At 49.1% G+C, this 19,506-nt stretch overlaps 1 protein-coding gene across 4 annotated transcripts in view; it reads left to right on the forward strand.

Annotated features, from left to right (window-relative positions):
- Positions 1–19,506, forward strand: part of EXD3 (exonuclease 3'-5' domain containing 3) — a 584,821-nt gene that overhangs the window by 515,329 nt on the left and 49,986 nt on the right. Inside the window, exon 22 of one of the 4 annotated variants that reach the window (XM_074974172.1) lies at positions 14,244–15,242. The exons of 2 other annotated variants lie outside the window; for them this stretch is intronic. In XM_074974172.1, coding sequence (XP_074830273.1) covers positions 14,244–14,578 — 335 coding nt within the window. In that variant the 3' untranslated portion in view covers positions 14,579–15,242. Of the gene's footprint in view, positions 1–14,243; positions 15,243–19,506 lie in introns of those variants that run through there. One more of the 4 variants, XM_074974169.1, reaches the window with a different exon arrangement.

A 19,506-nucleotide genomic window follows, 5' to 3' on the forward strand; every position in this document is an offset into this window, starting at 1 on the left:
GCAGGTAAACAAACCGTCCTGGCCCACCAACAGATTTCCCTGACGGGCCGCGTGCCAAAGGTTGATGAACCCTGGACTAGATGATCAACAGATCCCTTCTGGTTTTCGAATATATGAGTCGGTTTTCGTTACTGCACCTGTGATTTTCCTATGCTGTCTGTGACTCCTTTTGCCATTCCAAGCTTGAGAATGATGGAGGATCAGATATATCAACCTAGGACATATGAGGAGGGACCAGACGGTTACCTTGGGATGCCCTGCTCCTGATTGCAAAGCTGTGCACAGTGGCAGAGCCAGGCTACTCTGGGCTGGATGTGTTGCTGACGTGTTGGATGTCAAGCTCGCAGCTGTTTCATAGCATGCAGAGGGGGTATCCTAGCTCTGAGAACAGAGAGCAAATACTTGGGCACGTTGTTGTGTGCAGAATTTTTGTCTCAGCTGATAGCTGGTGTGCAGTGTTTCCAACTCGCATTACAATCTTCATCACAAGAGGTTGCCACATTCAGGATTTGCAGTGGCTCCTATGAGATGTGTAATCAAGTGGCTTAGCTAGGGGATTGGGAATCTGGAACCAGCTTCAGATTCCAACTCTGATGCTGGCTACCCTTAGGTAAATCACTTGATTTCTCTGTGCCTCAGTTTCCTTATCTGAAAAATGGGAATAATACTGGCCTGCCTCACAGGGGGCTGGAGGTGCATTGAGCCAGGACTTGTAAAGCATGTTGAAGCTGTAATTAACCATTGGAACAACTTACCCAGAGTCATGGTGGATTCTCCATCGCTGGCAAGTTTTGTATCAAGACTGGCTGTTTTTCTAAAAGAGCTGCTCTAGTTCACAGTGAATTGTTTTGGGGATGTTCTCTGGCCTGTCCTATGCAGGGGATCAGACTAGATGATCCCTTCTGGCCTGGGAATCTGAGAATTGCTGAGTCAATGTGACGCACTAGTATAAGCAAACTGCAGAGCATTTGTAACAACAATAACTTACTCTGTTGCATTTTGACTGGATCTCCAGCCCCCTCTTCCTCACAGCTTGCACTGAAAGCCCACAGAAGTGAAATAGATCAGACCTTTCTGAAAGACCCATCTGCGCCCCCCCACGCTCCACCCGCTGTAATAGAACAGCCTTTGCAGCGGCAGTCGGATATCTGCCTCTCACACTAGAGGGGTGCGACCCGCACCTGCTGCCCAGGGAAGAGGGCTGCCATGTGACAGATCTGACTTTACTACCATGGTTGGTCCTGCTGCGGATGGCTGTCCTCAGAGCTACCTCATCCACCCTGCAGCTGCTGCATTAGGTGCTGTCACTCTCTGATGGATGTGCCCCAGAGAGAGAAGTCAGTGCATTCTGGGGCCTCATTCTGGTGGCTGAGATTGCAGAGGGAGGAAGAGGACGTGGCAGAACATGGCTCTTCTCCTCTACCAGTGATGGTGACCCCAATGGGAAGTGGAAGATCGTGGCTAAAGCTCTCGGCCCGAGGATTCACAACGGGTTCATCATCTTGGCATTCACTCCTGACGGGTTCCAATCCTCTCTAGGTCAGTAGCAAAACAATCTTGGTGACCTCGTCCTCATCTCCAGTGGGTGTTTTTCCACCTTGCCTGTGTATTGTGCCATGGTTCCTTTGGCAGGGGTGCGAGTCTTTGCTGAAAGTTTGTCCAGGCATGGACTAGCCGGGGGTGGCAGGGCAGGCAGAGGTGGGGAGTTGTAGGTCAGGACTGGCAGGCATTGACAGAACGCAGGGCAGCTCAGGCTGGACTAGCCGGGGGTGTTGTGTGGCAGTAGTGACGGGTGTTGGCAGAGGCTGTGGCTCCCTGACGCTAGACAAACAGGGATATTTCATCTCAAGATGGAGGTGCACTGGCACAACACGTGCAGGCCCAGGACTGACTAGCAGGATGCTGCAGGTCAAGATTGAGATTCCTGCACTGAGCCAGGCTCAAGCTGATGCTACTGATCCTTCCAGTCCTCCCAGATTTTGCTCCATGTAGCAGCAGAGCTGGGAATAAATCCCTGGAGAGACCCAGGGCTGTTCATTAAAAGGTCTGGTGGTTGTGAATGCAGCACTGGGCAGTGTGGTGAGCTCCAGAGGCACCCTTGGTGTGGGACAGTGCAAATGGCAAGAGGGTGGATGGAGGAACCTTGTTTGTGTCACACGAACAGCATGGGAAAAATGACTGTTAAGATGGGGTTGCTGCAGATAGGCTGCTGTGCATACAGCCCATGAGCGCTTCCCTGGCTGTGACCCTGGACACCTGTTTGTTCAGCACGTTTCCCACTCACTTGCCCGCAGAAGTGACTCAGTATTTCTTTCCCTTCCTCCCCCCAGCTTCTTAAGGTCACTCTTCACTGCACTGCTGATTACAGCGTGAGAATTTTCTCAGCCCTTCACTCTGCGGTGTGGCCTGTGATCTCAGGAAGGGGGGAGGAAGCAGCCAAACAGGGAAAGCTTTGCAGCTATAAATTGTTCTGTGCTGAGGTTTACGCCCCATGTCTCCCAGGGAAGAGTTGGGGTCTTTCTACATCCCCCCCCTTCTCCACTGAAGCTCTCTGGAGCCAGGCCAGTGATTCTGACACTAGGGGCTGCCAGGGTAATGCACAAAACCCACCGGCACTTCCTCACAACTTGGTGAACCCCACAGCCTCCTTAGCCATGGACTCAAGTCTGCAGCTAAAGAGGCATCAGTCTGTTTAGAGCCCTCCGTTAATTAAACTTGAAGCTGAGATGGAGCTGTCACTTTAAAATAAGGTAGGCTTGAGGACTCACGAGAGGGCTACAGAAACAACGAGGAGTCCTTGTGGCACCTTAGAGACTAACAAATTTATTTGGGCATAAGCTTTCGTGGGCTAAAACCCACTTCATCAGATGCTACAGAATCTCATGCCTGACCTTTGCATGCTACTTTGGCTCGCTCCACTACAAGGCGTAGAAGCCAGCACTCTGGCACTCCATGTTGAATGTTGTGCCGATCCAATTGCCACATAAGGGTGGACATGCAGTAACCCAGCCCAGACTTCCATGAACACACGCAGCGGGCTTAGAGTAATGACCCCAAGGGACAGTGCTCAGGGATCTCCAGCTGAAGGAGCCACATACCTCTTTTCACTCATCAATGGCAAAGGTGTGTGAGCACTATTATCCCCGCTTTGCACATGGGTAAACTGAGGCACGGCTAGGTGATGGAGCTTCCATGAGGTCTGGCAGCGAGTGGCAGAGCCGGGGTAGAAGGCAGAAGTCCTGATATTCACTCCCATCCTCAACCGTTAGACCAAACTGCCCCAGAAAGATTAGCATTCAGTGCAAGGTTGAGTGTACACTAGAAAGAGCAACCCCATAGCCATAATATGTTGTTCTGAATTATTATTGTTTATTACAGGCTCACCTAGCGTCCCCAGATGAGATTGGGGCCCCATTTTTCCTACAGGTTTGTGCAGCACCTAGCACAACATGCCCCAGCCTGTTTGAGACCTCTAGGCACTACCACAATATAAATATCAAATAGTAATGGCATTGAACTGTGCCTGGTGCTCTACATACACAGCGAGAGAGTCCCTGCCCCAAAAAGCAGGTCAGGGGCAGAGCTGGGGATAGACCTAGAGCCCGGCATGAATGTCTCAGAGGCTGGATATTCATTAGAAATGTCTGTCAGCCCCCTTCCCTCTCCCATGCTGCAGATACCCTGACAGGTAGTAGCTGTGGGTTCCCAGAACCGTGCAGACATCACATCAGTATTATACTGACGGTGAGCAGAGAATAAGCAAGAGCCAACTGTGTCCTTTGCTTTTGCAAGAGTAAAACCTAGCAAAACAAAACATTGTGCTCACTTGTCGGGGACAGGGGGTGCCAGGCAGGGTTTCTGGGGAGGCTAGGGGGAAGGCAGAGAATCCAGCATGATCCCTTTCCCTTCCATGAAACCCTATCGAGAGCGAGGAGAGTCTTGGTCTGCTTCATGTCATTTTTTGCCTTGTTGCTTTGCATCAGCAGGGCAAAGAGGGGCACAGGGCTTAGCACCCAATCTCCATCCTACCGGGCTCCGAGAAAGCCCTAAGAACTTGGCCCCTCCTGTGTTGCACTGGTTGCACAATCCAGAGTCCTTTGTCCTTTGCTTATCACAATTATCTGGAAGGAAAAGATAATCAGGCATCTTCAGTTCCCTTCAATAGAGTGTGTTTCTCAGGCTCGGAACTTCCCTTATCAGGAGCCATCTCTCACCAAGGGAAGGTTTCTCATGGACCTTTGTCCTCCGAGAATGCTCCCGGGTGTGTTTTCAGACTAGTGCAAAGTCTTTATGACAAGTGCTTTCTTCAGAACACCTAGCTCTTACTGGCCACATTACAAGGGAGTATGTTGCCAGTGTGAGGGAAGTGCTCACAGTGACAGCCCTGAGAGCTGGGTGTGGCTGTGAGCATGTCAGAACTGCCTGGCAGAACTTTGTGTGTCTCAGGATATGGCAGGTGGCCATTATTCCTCGAGGATCACACTTCCACAGGGACCTACTGCTGCTGCCCAGCCAGTACAGACACCAGAGCATTGGTGCCCAGGTCCAAGCTCTCCGGCCTCACGGGTAGGAATGCAGGCTGTCTGCCACAGGTGGGCCTGTATGAGAAGAGAATAGGAGATGGACCCTTTGCTGGGGTGGCATAAGCACCCCAAGTGAGACTAGGTTAATACCCTCCGACAGGGTCCAAGTTTGGGAGAGCCTCCTACCCCAGCCTGGAACTCACACGACATATGGAGAGTATTTTTAAAGCATGGTATCTACCATTGATTGGCCTAAGCAAACATTTAAGAGTAGGGGTTTCAAAATGCCTAAGTGATGGAGAAGCAAAGCTCCATTAAAAAATCCCATCCTTGAAAACCACCTTTCCCCTGCTCTTGGTCCATTGCTCTTCCCATGGGTGCTATGCGAGGAATTCCCCAGCCCTGTGCCCAACTCAGTGCTGGTGTGCGGGGGATCCTGCTAACAATGGGACCCAGGCTCGCCAGGACCTGGTTCTGCAGAGTGCCCTGTCATGAATAAAGGACACTGGGGGGACTGGTCAGCTCATGCCTTCCACTGGCGTCCTTAACAAGGGTGGGTAGAATGTACCACAATCATATTCTGCAGGGAGAATTCAGTGCTTCTGATCACCAGGTCTCCCCCTTCTAGTCCTTCGTCTCTCAAACAAATCCCCCTCAAGCTGGGCCAGCCTCCAGCCTGGCTTCTCATTAGCCACCACTTTACACAGAGGGCAAAGAGCATGGGATAGGAATCAGGGGGCTGGGATCTGGTCCCAGCTCCGACACTCGCTTGCAAGTTACTTAACCTCACAGGGCCTGTCTTCCCTGTCTGTAAAGTGGAGTTAATGCTTTGTAAAGCAGAGTGTTTTGGGATCTGTAGCTGGACAGTGAGTGGGGTCGTTATTTATGTGTTTGACCAGTGGGGGAGCGTTCATTCGGGAAGACAGCAGGTCAGAGAAGCACTCCCTCACGCTCCGAGAGCTGGATTGCTGCCAGCATTGTTTCCCCTGTCTGGGGGGGCTTCATTTCTCCAAGAATGAACTTCATCAATAAGAATACAGTAACCACCTTTATTTTTACCCCTCATGACCTCAGAGCTGCCTGGGCATTCAGCTGTCCTCACAAGGTGTAGGCATGTCCCCCTCTCCAGAGCCCCAACTCCTCTTCATGGAGATTAGTTGACTCCCTGCAACACTGGGTTTGTCTCAACAGGCAAGAAGTCCCATTTCACCCTAAATAGCGCGGGATTAAGCACTGCTACCAGTGTGAAAGTGAGGCCCTGGAATAGGCCATGAAAATTGTTACAGTGGGACGCAGGAAGCTGGCCTGCCACTCCTTCCAGCCCTCCCACAGTCTCTTTGTGATCCTCTTCCTGCCTCCCAATATCCGAACCACTCCGGCAGTTTGGCTAATCTGGATTCTACGGCACTACCAACACCTGCCGTCATGGAGACCATCCCATCGTTCCAGTGCCACCCTCATAAATATTTACTACTGCTGCTAAAAGAAAAGGAGGACTTGTGGCACCTTAGAGACTAACCAATTTATTTGGGCATAAGCTTTCGTGAGCTACAGCTCACTTCATCGGATGCATTCAGTGTCAGCGCAGCTGCATTTGGATCCTGGAACCCAAGCATCAAGTCGCAGCCCTGGCAGAGATGACTGGGAGAAGACTCTTAGATAAAGAGTGGAGGGAAATGAGGATTTCTGCTCCTGTCAGTGTCTCTTTTTTCATGAGCATAGGACATCGCATAGGGCATAGGACATGGCCATCGCTTGGGGGGAGGGATAGGTCAGTGGTTTGAGCATTGGCCTGCTAAACCCAGGGTTGTGAGTTCAATCCTTGAGGGGGCCATTTAGGGATCTGGGGCAAAAATTGGGGATTGGTCCTGCTTTGAGCAAGGGGGTTGGACTAGATGACCTCCTGAGGTTCCTTCCAACCCTGATATTCTATGATTCTTATCCAGTTTCCTAGGCTGAGCCAGCACTAGGAGAGCAGAAGGTTGGGCGCTGTGCGCAGTGGGGTAATGAGACCCACATCAATGGGTGTGCGTGAAGGAGTCTGCCATTGCCCAAGAGAGTCTCATGAGGTAACCTGTGTCCTGAGGGGAAAGTCAGCATTGCTAATGCCACTGAAGTTCTGGCACACAGAACATGGGGAAAGGGCGTGCATATTGTGAAGATCTGTGCAACCTATGCTGTCTGTGGCAGCTCCTTTTGGCAGCTCCAGTGGGCGGAGCTTAGTTTGTGGGAGGAGTTTGGAAGAATAGCTCTACTTGTCACTTCCCAATTCCACCCCTGCTTTTAGCACACTTAGGTGTTTAAAAGCTGGGAGATATATTCTGCTCGTCAAACCCTTGGTGGGCTATAAATCGTACACAGAATAAAATGTCAAAAATCCCTTTGCACAAAGGCTGTTGGACTCTGTCGTCCCAGAGCCCATGTTCTAGCCCACGAAAGCTTATGCCCAAATAAATTTGTTAGTCTCTAAGGTGCCACAAGGACTCCTCATTTTTGTGTATTTTAGTACTCTCACAAGATAAGGCGCCATATTTACCCTGCTTTAGGAAAGGAAGGGGGAGAAAAATCCCTCCTTAAAGAAATCTTCCCCTCTCCTCCCCCAGCCCCTTCCAAACGAAGCCCTTTCTCTCCAGAGCCACCACGGAGATGACCTTTTCACAGCGACTTTTTTCTAAGATTGTTTGCTGAGTTGGCACCCTGCTTACTGGCTCCCAGTGGCCTTTTCAGACAGGCTGCCACAGGGACACAGGCATCTTCAAAAGCCTTTGAACTGAATTCCATCAAGGGGGGTGGGGCGGGAGCTTTACAAGCTCCCATTGAAAAATTGTTACTTTGAAGTGATGTTGCATTTTCAACCCATTGAAGCACCACAATTAAGAGGGGGCTGGGGCTGATCGAAAGGCAAAATGCTGGGTGTCACAAGCCTTTCTCTCCTTCTCTTTGTAACAATGACCCTCCCGCCCCCTCCCGTCTCACCAGTCACATCCCACAGGGGAAGGGGAGTGGTGGCCGGGGGGAGTTGGTACTTCACGCTGTACAGGCTGCCTTGAGGAATTTTTTTTTAAATCCCACACGCTACCGGTGGGAGAGGTGTGAAGTCCCCGTGGCTGAGAGCTCGCGGGGCTGCACCATGGCTGACAGACAGGGAGATTTCCAAAGAGACGGGGAAATGCCAGGCCTTCCTGGAAGAGCACAAAAGCTCAACTGACTATCAGTAAAGCCCAACCATGACAGCTTGGTACCTTCAGAGAAGAAAATAACCGAAAGGGGTGTTTATATTTAACCATTTCAGGGCTGAACATGCATTTTCAAAGACAGAAGGGGGGCGATGTGATAGGGCAAACCAGGGATTTTACCACATCCCCAGCACTAGAGCTGGTGGATTTTTTTGGCAAATAGTATGTTCTGAAATGTTGCCTCGTTCAACCCAAATGACTTTTTTGTGGGTTTTCATTTCAGTGAGACAAAGACCAAAATTCAGTTTGTCTTTTTTTTTTTCATTTTATTTTTGAATACAGCCACCGACCTGAAAATCAGTGCAATACTTCTGGGGGCTCCACACTGCTGTGTTTGAGGTCATCGTTATTATTGATCATTATTAGAATTTAAGAACAGCCATACTGGGCCAGATCAATGGTCCATCTAGCCCCTATCCTGTCTTCTGACAGTGGCCAGAGCCAGATGCTTCAGAGGGAATGAGCAGAACAGGACAATTATCGAGTGATCCATCTCGTCTTCCAGTCCCAGCATCTGGCAGAGGCTTAGGAAACCCAGAGCATGGGATTACATCCCTGACCATCTTGGCTAATAGCCATTGATGGACCTATTCTCCATCAATTTACCTAGTTCTTTTTTGAACCCAGGTATAGTTTTGGCCTTCACAACATCCTCTGGCAATGAGTTCCACAGGCTGACTGTCCGTTGTGTGAGAAATATTTCCTTTTGTTTGTTTTAAACCTGCTGCCTATTAATTTCATTGGGTGACCCCTGATTATTGGTATTACAGTAGCATTTAGAGATTCCAGCCAAGGTACAAAGCCCCGTCATGCTGAGCGCTGCACAGATACATAGTGAGAGCCAGTCTCCGTCCCTAGGAGCTTACAATCTAAATAGGCAGGACAGAAAAAAGGTGGGCAGGAGAAAGGAAGGATTATTCTCTCCATTCTGCAGAAGTGAGGCCCAGGAGAGTAATCACTTGTCCTCGGTCACACAGTCAGTCTGTGTTCCAGACTGGAAATAAGGGGTAAATGTTTAACAGTCAGAATAATAAACCACTAGAACCACTTACCAAGGTCCTAGTGGATTCTCCTTCACTGGCAGTTTTAAAGTCAAAGGCTGGATGTTTTTCTAAAAGTTCTGCTGTAGGAATGACTGTTGGGCAGGTCTCTGGCCTGTGCTGTGCACGAGCTCCACCTAGATGATCACAGTTGTCCCTTCTGGCCTGGAATCGGTGCCTCCCTCGGCTTTGCCTGCCCCTTGTCAAACAGGCAAAATAAACTGAAAAGTCCCTACCTAGATTTGCAGATTTTTAAAGCCAGAAGGGACCACTGTGATCATCTATGCTGAGCTCTTGCATAGCACCGGGCAAAGAACTGCCCCAGTGTCTCCTGCACTGAATTTAACAGCACGTGGCTCCCTTCAAAAGACATCCAGCCTTGATTTAAAGACTCCATGGATGGACTTGAACACAACAAGCTTAGGACAAGGAGTGTCTTAAGCCAGCCATAGACTGTGTCCTGAAATCTTCCTGGGTGGTGTTGGTTTGAGTGACAGCCCTCATGTCTTTACATTTTGGTCAGGGTCTGTCATCACATTTACCCAGTTCTTTGTTTCCTTTCTGTGGCGGTCGGATAGTTTAGAATAGAGATCCCACATGGAATGTTAGAAAAGGCATATAATACATTCACAGGGCATTCCCGTTTTACTGATCAGCAGTGCTTGGATCTGGTCACAGGGTGCTTAGACATTTTTAAATGTATCAGCTAACGTGGTAGCTGTGTCTGTCATGACTCTCACACCCCTTGGGGCCAGGATTATAGACACATGCTGAGAAACCCGTTATTTTAGAATAATAATACTGGATCCTTCTCCAGCACCTTCCATCAGAGGATCTGAATGTACTTTATACATTAATTAGTGAAGTCTCTGAATGCCACTGGGGGATAGGGAGGGAGGGATTATTACCCCAGTTTTACAGATGAGGAAACTGAGACACAAAGGAGGAAGTGGCTTCTCCAAGATCAGCTCTATCGGAGTTGGAACCAGGCACCTGGGCCCTTGAGTGCCAAACATGTGCTTTGACCACACGGCCACCCTTCCTCTGGTTTGATAGCAATTCACAGCCTCTTGGCAGAGGTGTAAATGCGTACACATGGTACGGGCCCTGCATAGCCAGGCGCTTAGAGCATGCTTAGCAGTGCTCCTGGCTTGGGAATACACCTCTGTTGAGTTGGCCCTTACTCTTTCCATGCATGGTCACACAGCGCTGTGGGGCAGGAAACTGAACTCTCCCTGCCGTGGAATTCTACGCGAGGGTTAACCAGCCCGAAGGAAGGACCCGCGTCTGGACCGTCCACAGGGCTGATTCTGCTCCACTCCTGTGTGCCGCTCTGGGGCATTCCTGGGCCACAGAGGGAGCGGGAAGAGGCAGGAGAAAGATTCCTCCAGCTGTGCAGGGCTCTTGTAAGGGCTTCTCCACAGCGCTCTCTTGCAGCATCTGCCTCAGGGCACGGTGGGCTCAGCACGGAGAGTATCAGCACACTGAGTGCTGGGGCCGGGGGGATTCTTGGCCGTCCCTGGGGCTGCTCATGCAGTCCCCACAGCAGCACAGACTCTGGAGAGTGTAAACGTGATTTAAAGCTCCCCCTCCCCTGCCCCCCTGGGCTGTGGCTCCCAGGAGACAGAACAGAATTTATCCCCATAGGATTTCAGAGCCATTTCTACAGAACGTATTACATACGTCTCTAGAACCCTCTTGCTTTCAACCCTAGGATTTTTCTCCAGCAACACCACCCTGTGTTTGAATTCCAGTCTCCACCCACGTGGGGCATTATGGGCTGGTGGAGGAGTCACTGGCCCAGGAGTCAGTCCTAGCTCTGCTTTGTGACCTCAGGCAGGTCACTTCATCACTTGCCACAGGCACTGGAGAATGGCACTGAGCGTCTGTGCAGAGTGCTTTGAGATCTAGGGCTGAAGAGCTAAGTACGATTCCTGTATTACTCTATTGCACTCCCTGGAACAGTGAGGCAACTCCTGACGGAGCTCTCTTGTGCCCTGGAGAGGAACAGCCCCAGTGATGTCATACCAGATAGATGTAAGTTGCCTTTTGTTTTATAACTGTTGTCTAGGCAGGAGAGCTCTCCATGCCAAGGATGAATCAGCCCCTGCTAATATACTCAGTCTGCCTCCCTGTGTCACTTTCTGCCAGACTTCCTGATGGATGACAGTCAAGTCAATCTTGGACTTTTGCCTCCTTGATCCCAAGACCCAGCCGCGCCCTTGCCACTGGGACACAAGCAATGAGAACCTGCATTGCAGTGCCAAAAACTAATAGGTGTTGTGTCTTTGTTGGCAATGGCATCGGTCCCTGCACCCACAATGGGATTTTAGATGGAAGCACGTATGCTCTAGGAAGTGCCCAGCCAAAGCTGCCTGCCAGGAGCAGGTGCACAGACTGAACTCCCCAGGGAGCTATCAGTGCAGGATCACATCACCTGGAGTCAGAGGAGCATGTCTCTTTGGCTTCTTTCACCTCAGAACAAACATCACCTTGTTTTGGGGGGACAGAGGGGAGGAACAAGGGGGTTGCATAACTGTGCTCCAATTCTGTGTTTCTGCAAAACACAACACCTAGACCATCTAGTGCCTGATGCCTTTAGGACCTGAATCTAGAACAATCCAGTGTAGATTGTTAATTGCGTCAATTACTTTTCCGAAGCTGATCGCTAATCCAGATAATTATTCATAATGCTATCTAACATTTGCACAGCTCCTTTCATCCTCACAGACCACAAAACACTTTGCAAGCTTTCTGCTTTCTCTCTCTATCGGTGTCCTCTGAAATGCAGCCACCTCTGGGGTGTAGTGCAACAGCAGTTTGAAAGTACACAGCAACTACACAACGTCTCATGTCAGGAAGCAAAGAATACCATATCGACATAAACTTTAGAGGGAATTACAGAATGTGTTGCCCAAACTGGCATTTATCCAAGACATTGGTTAATATCCCTCCTCTTGTGGAATGTGCAGTCTGATATTTAATGAGCTTCAATTGTTTGGACCTCAGTTTCAAAGTACACATAACAGACAGCACTACCATGAGCACTCGACCCACAAGCCACACATTTTGCCATTGGTTCAGTAGAGACCCTGCCTCTGATCACCAGGACCTGCATTTTCCTTGGTGGTTTCCTATCCAAGCACATCCAGGCAACCCAAAGTGACATGGCTGCAGGCCGCCTGGATGAGCAGCAATTGCTGAAGCTTAACTTGGGGGCTCTGTGTGTCCTCATTTGGCCACAGCAATCAGCAGAGTTCCCCAATACCATACAGTCTAGAGCAGCCACAGATGATACTCTGGGGGTAGGGTCCCCCCAGCTCCTCACTCTGGCCCCTGTATGTCACTGGGGCCAAGGGAGAATTCCTTTGGTGTAGGCACTGCTGTGGGCCATGATAGGCACACACCCTACACTCCCCCAGGGTAGGAGCATGCAGAGGGTGGACCCAGGGCCTGGGAAGCAGTGCCCATGACTACAGCTGTTCTGCTTTGAGGCACCACCACCAGAGAGGCTGCTGTAACTGACACCCTGGCTGAGTCACGATTTATGTTTTTAGAAAATTCATGGCAGTGTCAATGGCAAAAATCTTGAATTTCACAGAGTTTCCAGAATGAAGTTTACAAGTAAAGTTAATCAATTTCAAGGCATATGCATGGAATGAATATTACAATTGAACATAAATGATTTTTTACAATTAAAATCTGCAGCAAACACAAGCATCTTCAATCCCCTAAATGTTTGCTTATTTCTGTTTTATTTGTGAATTAAAGTTAAGCATCGTTAGTCACTTCACTTGTTCCTGTCATAAATATAAAGGGAAGGGTAACCACCTTTCGTTATACAGAACTATAAAATCCCTCCTGGCCAGAGGCAAAACCCTTTCACCCCTAAAGGGTTAAGAAGCTAGGAGAACCTCGCTGGCACCTGACCAAAATGACCAATGAGGAGACAAGATACTTTCAAAGCTCGGGGGGGGAACAAAGGGTCTGTCTGTCTGTCTGTATGATGGTGTTGCCGGGACCAGGTCAGGAATGCTCTTCAGAACTTCTGTTAAGTTAGTAAGTAATCTAGCTAGAAATGCGTTAGATTTCCTTTTGTTTAACTGGCTGGTAAATAAGCTGTGCTGGGTGGAATGTATATTCCTGTTTTTGTGTCTTTTTGTAACGTAAGGTTTTGCCTAGAGGGATTCTCTATGTTTTGAATCTGATTACCCTGTAAGGTATTTACCATCCTGATTTTACAGAGGTGATTCTTTTACTTTAATTAAAATTTTTCTTTTAAGATCCTGATTGCTTTTTCACTGTTCTTAAGATCTAAGGGTTTGGGTCTGGGTTCACCTATGCAAATTGGTGAGGATTTTTATCAAGCCTTCCCCAGGAAAGGGGGTGTAGGGTTTGGGGGGGGGGATATTTTGGGGGGAAGAGATCTCCAAGTGGGCTCTTTCCCTGTTCTTTGTTTAACACACTTGGTGGTGGCAGCATAGGGTTCAAGGACAAGGCAAAGTTTGTACCTTGAGGAAGTTTTTAACCTAAGCTGGTAAGAATAAGCTTAGGGGGTCTTTCATGCAGGTCCTCACATCTGTACCCTAGAGTTCAGAGTGGGGAAGGAACCTTGACCGTTCCTCATTCATGGATTGCCCCTGCATGTGCACAGCACTCTGTTCTTCTGCGTGCACACAGCACTGTAAGCTGAGGTCATCTCTTGTGTTAAATACTTTATTATAGACATTTTCCTTTTAAAATATACTGTAAATATCACGGTTTGGGGGCATTATCACAATTTCTGTGCCCTTCATAAAATTGTGATTTACACAGGGCCCTAAACATAAGGTATGTCTACGCTGCAAAGGAAGGTGTGATGTAGCACAGGTCATTTTACCCAGGTTAGTTTTAATCTAGCTAGCATTGGTGGCAAGGGCTTTAGCATGGGCTACCAATCAGATCACAAGCCTGCCAGAACCCTGTGTACATACTTGGGTTTCTACCCTGCTCTGAAGCCTGCGTCACCATGTCTTCAGTATTGTATTCCAGTTAGAGTGAAGCTAGCATGGTTATGCCTGCCTGCACATTCCCTTGCAATGTGGACAAGGCCAGCCAGGACTCTGGGTATGTATTCAAGCGGCTAGTCCATTCTGTTGTTATCCGAGCTAGCTAGATCAAAGCCAGCTTGGGGACATCCCCCCGTGCTGTAGTCACACCTCTGACTGCAGGAGAGACAGACCCTTAAAGCAAACTCCAGAATTGCATCGGCCCATGCAGCAGCCCAGAATCAGAAAGGCTTACAGTCTTCTCAGCCCTCTGCCTGCAATCCCAGTTCCTTGGGTGGCTGATGAACCTAGAGTAAAGAAAGATCATATGGGGGGGGAGGTTGCTGAGCACCAACCCAGCTAATCACACCTGTTACTCAGTATTCAGTGTCTGTTTGTTCTCTCCTGTTTCCACAGAGTGGCTGGCAAAGTCTGAAGAGAAACAAAAGACAAACCCAGCGTCTGACACCTCAGAATTTGACTACCCGCAGCCAGTTTACAATCCAAACTGCCAGTGGCTAGAGGATTCAGACCTCAATGTGGAGACCATGACACTGGCCACAGGTGCCTCCCTGCAGCTAGCAGCCATCCCGCCTGGGGTGCTGGGCAAAGCGGACCTGTCTTACTTCTACTGTTGCACCCAGTGTGGCAAAGTATTCTGGGAGGGCTCACACTTTGGGCGAGTGGTCTCTCAGTTTAAGGAAGCTTTGGGCACCGCAGAGGGAAGCCAAAGCTTCTATGAGCTGAGCTGAGCTGAGGTGGAGGGTTCCTGACTAGGGACTGGGAATCTCTCCTGGATCCTGATTCCCCGATGAGCCACTGCGGCTTTAACAGGAAATGGACTTTGGTTTGATGTTAAGGGATGGGAGTTTGGTTCCTTGGGGGAGCCATTATCTGAGGTTTGGGGCAAAGGGTTATCATGATCCATACTGTAATGGGCCATGGTACCTACAGGCCTGATATCAAATGGCCTCCAAGGAGATCATTAAATCTGAGATGTTCCAGGACCAATCCCTGTCCTCTGTTGCACTGGTGTCACTGGGGGAAGGGGTGTTGCTCAGTAGCCACCCATGGAGCCATGTCCATGCCGCCCTCAGAGAACCCCCATCCACACAGCCCTCCTGCCACAGAGCAGCTCCCTCCAGCTCCAGAGTGGGGCGTGAATGTGATGTGAGGAACTCCACTGCTCCCCAACACCTCCCAGCCTGCAGGCACTGAGCTGGCCACCTCCTCAGTCCCCAGGCTTCAGCTGTCTCTCTCTTGGGCCTGATCCTGAGAGGCACTGGAGGCTCCTCCAGAAGGTGCTGAGTGCCTCCCTTTGCTTCCATGAAGCACTGTATCATTTCTTGTCTCCCCGTAACATTGCCCTGCGGCATGGGTGATACCCAGGCCCTGCCCAGCCAAGGACCCTTTGGCAAATCGCCAGGACCCCAGGGCTTCACCTAGCTCATCTGAAATGCAACAAGTTGTGGCCATCTTTGTCCGAAGGGCTGGTTGCTCAGCTAAGAGGGAGGCAGTGGATGCTGGACCTCCCAGTCTGGGGAGACAGGGCCAGGGCTAGGACTTCGCGGGCTCCCAGCGAGGTTATTCATTGGTGGGGAGCTTGGTCTCCATTCCCCCATCTTCCCCTCCCAACCCCAGGCAGAGACAGTGGGGCTGCAGGGCTCAGTCAGCAGCAGACCCCCATCCCCAAACTAGGCTACATGTCATGCTGTCTGGAGTGGCTCACGACTGTGAGTGCCTACCTCAGGGCAGACTGTCAGAAAACAAGGGCAGTCGCCCCAAACTGGCGGTGTAGTCTGTAATTACATTTCCCCAAGCCAGTAACAAATGTGAACTCCTGGATCACTCCACCAGGCTCACCATGGAATCACAGACAGTCCTTTACATTACCATCGGCCTCATGCCTCAGAGGGCATAGCGCAGTGGTCGTGCAAGGCTGCAAAGCCACTGACTGTCTCTGGTGAACTTTCCCCTGCTCCCTCCCTCCCCTCCATTGCCAACAGGGTTGGACACTGTGGGACTGCGGAAGAGGGACTCATGCACCACGCCAATGCTCCTAGAGGGCCAGTGCTGGTGCCAAAGCCGACACCAGGAGGCACTGGCCTGGCGCTCAGCACCTGGTTGCTGTGCCACTAGCAAAGCTAGACAGAAACCATATTGAAGGCTCTGACATTCGCCCCTCTTGACATTCCAGCAGCACAAACCGTGCCCCATGCCAGCTAGGCACCCAGTGGGCAGCAGAAGCCTTGGCAATGCCCATGGGCACTAAAGCTGTATGCAAAACCCTCTTTATTCCAGTGCTTAACCACTCTGACAGGAAGTTTTTCCTAATGTCCAACGTAAACTGCCCTTGCTGCAATTTAAGCCCATTGCTTCTTGTCCTCTCCTCAGAGAACAATTTTTCTCCCTGCTCCTTGTAACAGCATTTTATGTTGAAAACTGTTATCATGTCCCCTCTCAGTCTTCTCTTCTCCAGACTAAACAAACCCAATTTTTTCAATCTTCCCTCATAGGTCATGTTTTCTAGACCTTTAATCATTTTTGTTGCTCTTCTCCAGACTTTCTCCAATTTGTCCACATCTTTCCTGAAATGTGGCGCCCAGAACTGGACACAAGACTCCAGCTGAGGCCTAATCAGCGCTGAGTAGAGCAGAAGAATTACTTCTTGTGTCTTGCTTACAACACTCCTGCTAACACATCCCAGAACAATGTTTGCTTTTTTTGCAACAGTGTTACACCGTTGACCCATATTTAGCTTGTGATTAACAATGACCCCCAGATCCCTTTCCTCAGTACTCCTTCCTAGGCAGTCATTTCCCATTTTGTATGTGTGCAACTGATTGTTCCTTCTTAAGTGGAGTACTTTGCATTTATCCTTATTGAATTTCATCCTATTTACTTCAGAGCATTTCTCCAGTTTGTCCAGATCATTTTGAATTTTAATCCTATCCTCCAAAGCACTTACAACCCCTTCCAACTTGATATCGTTCTCAAACTTTGTAAGTGTACATTCTGTGCCATTATCTGAATCATTGATGAAGATATTGAACAGAACCGGACACAGAACCGATCCCTGCGGGACCCCATTTGTTATGCCCTTCCAGCTTGACTGTGAACCATTGATAACTACTCTCTGGGAACGATTTTCCAACCAGTTATGCACCCAGCTTATAGTAGTTCCATCTAGGTTGTATTTCCCTAGTTTGTTTATGAGAAGGTCATGCAAGACAGTATCAAAAGCCTTACTAAAGTCCAGAGACACCACATCTACCGCTCCCCCCCCCCCCATATCCACAAGACTTGATACCCTGTCAAAGAAAGCTATCAGGTGGGTTTGACACGATTTGTTCTTGACAAATCCATGCTGACTGTTATTTATCACCTTATTATCTTCTAGGTGTTTGCAAATTGATTGCTTAATTATTTGCTCCATTCTCTTTCCAGGTATAGCTCACTTCACATCCAATGAAGTGAGCTGTAGCTCACGAAAGCTTATGCTCAAATAAATTGGTTAGTCTCTAAGGTGCCACAAGTACTCCTTTTCTTTTTCCAGGTACAGAAGTTAAGCTGACTGGTCTGTAATTCCCTGGGTTGTCCTTATTTCCCTTTTTATAGATGGGCACTATATTTGCCCTCTTCCAGCCTTCTGGAATCGCTCCTGTCTTCCATGACTTTTCCAAGATAATCGCTAATGGCTCAGATATCTCCTCAGTCAGCTCCTAGAGTATCCTAGGATGCATTTCATCAGGACTGGTGATCTGAAGACATCTAACTTGTCTAAGTAATTTTTGACTTGTTCTTTCCCTATTTTAGCCTCTGATCCTACCTCATTTTCACTGGCATTCACTATGTTAGACATCCTGTTGCCACCAACCTTCTTGGTGAAAACTGAAACAAAGAAGTCATTAAGCACCTCTGCCATTTCCACATTTTCTGTTATTGTCTTTCCCCCCTCATTGAGTAACGGGCCTACACTGTCCTTGGTCTTCCTCTTGCTTCTAATGTATTTGTAGAATGTTTTCTTGTTTCCTTTTATGTCCCTAGCTAGTTTGATCTCATTTTGTGCTTTGGCTTTTCTAATTTTGTCCCTACATACTTGTGCTATTTGTTTATATTCATCCTTTGTAATTTGACCGAGTTTCCACTTTTTGTAGGACTCTTTTTTGAGTTTTAGATCATTGAAGACCTCCAGTTAAGCCAGGGTGGTCTCTTGCCATACTTCCTATCTTTCCTACGCAGTGGGATAGTTTGCTCTTGTGCCCTTAATAATGTCTCTCTGAAAAACTGACAACTCTCTTCAATTGTTTTTCCCCTTAGACTTGCTTCCCATGGGATTTTACCTACCAACTCCCGGAGTTTGCTAAAGTCTGCCTCCTTGAAATCCACTGTCTTTATTGTGCTGTTCTCCTTCCTACCATTCCTGAGAATCATGAACTCTATCATTTCATGATCACTTTCACCCAAGTTGCCTTCCACTTTCAATTCTCAACCAGTTACTGTCAAAATCGGATTTGGAACAGCCTCCTCCCTAGTAGCTTTCTCCACCTTCTGAAATAAAAAATTGTCTCCAATGCATTCCAAGAACTTGTTGGATAATCTGTGCCCTGCTGAGTTATTTTCCCAGCAGATGCCTGGGGAGCTGAAGTCCCCCCTCACTGCCAAGTCCTGGGCTTTGGGTAATTTTGTTAGTTGTTTAAAAAAAGCCTCATCCACCTCTTCTACCGGGCTAGGGGGTCTGTAGTAGCCCCGGACCGTGACCTCACCCTTGTTTTTTACCCCTTTCATCCTTCCGCAGAGACTCTCAACAAGTCTGTCTCTTATTTCCATCTCAACCTCAGCCCACGTGTGTACATTTTTAATATAGAAGGCAACACCTCCTCTCTTTTCCCCCTGCCTGTCCTTCCTGAGCAAGCTGTACCCTTCTATACCAATATTCATCGTTCTGTTTATTTACTAGCATTTTGAGTTCTTTCTGCTTATTCCCCATACTTCTCACATTACTATACAGACATCTAAGATGCTGATTTAATTTCCCCCCCAGTTCTGTCTTATCTCTCCTTTATCCCTGCTATAACAGCCCATGCTCCCCCCAGATTCCTACCCTTCTCCCATAGTTCCATGTTTTTGACTTACCTGTGGGCTTAGGTCACCTGACCCCATCTAACCTAGTTTAAAGCCCTCCAACCACAAATGCCTGCAAGCCACTGCCTGAGGGCGCTCCAAAGCAGCCTCTCTTCGGCTTGGAGCTAGCCAGCCGATGGCTGAATTGCCTTACTCGGGTGCCCATGGACAAAGCATGCATGGGTGTAGGCAAGGGTGCAGGCTTACTGCCCTAAGTGGATGCCAGGCCAGGCCCTGCCCAGGAGAGCAACAATGGCCCATTCATCAGCGTGCTGGGAGGTCCCCAAAGCCAACTGAAATGAAAACAAAGGTCAAGGGCTGGGGAAGGGGGATGTGCAGCAAGTGGTGGCTGATGGGGGACACTGAGCTCAGCACCCCGGCGCTAAGGAGAAATGTAGGGAGTTGTGGGATGCCCAATGGCAGAGCTCTGTGAGCAAAGGAGGGCCCTGGGCACACCCCCGTCAGCCACAGAAAGTCTCCTTGTGGTCTAGTGGTCTCCTCCGGGACTCCCGCTGGGCACCGTGGCCAGTGCTAGGGGAGCTGGAGCAGGGGTCCT

This window comes from Natator depressus, chromosome 16 (assembly GCF_965152275.1).
Source record: "Natator depressus isolate rNatDep1 chromosome 16, rNatDep2.hap1, whole genome shotgun sequence".
NCBI lineage: Eukaryota > Metazoa > Chordata > Testudines > Cheloniidae > Natator > Natator depressus.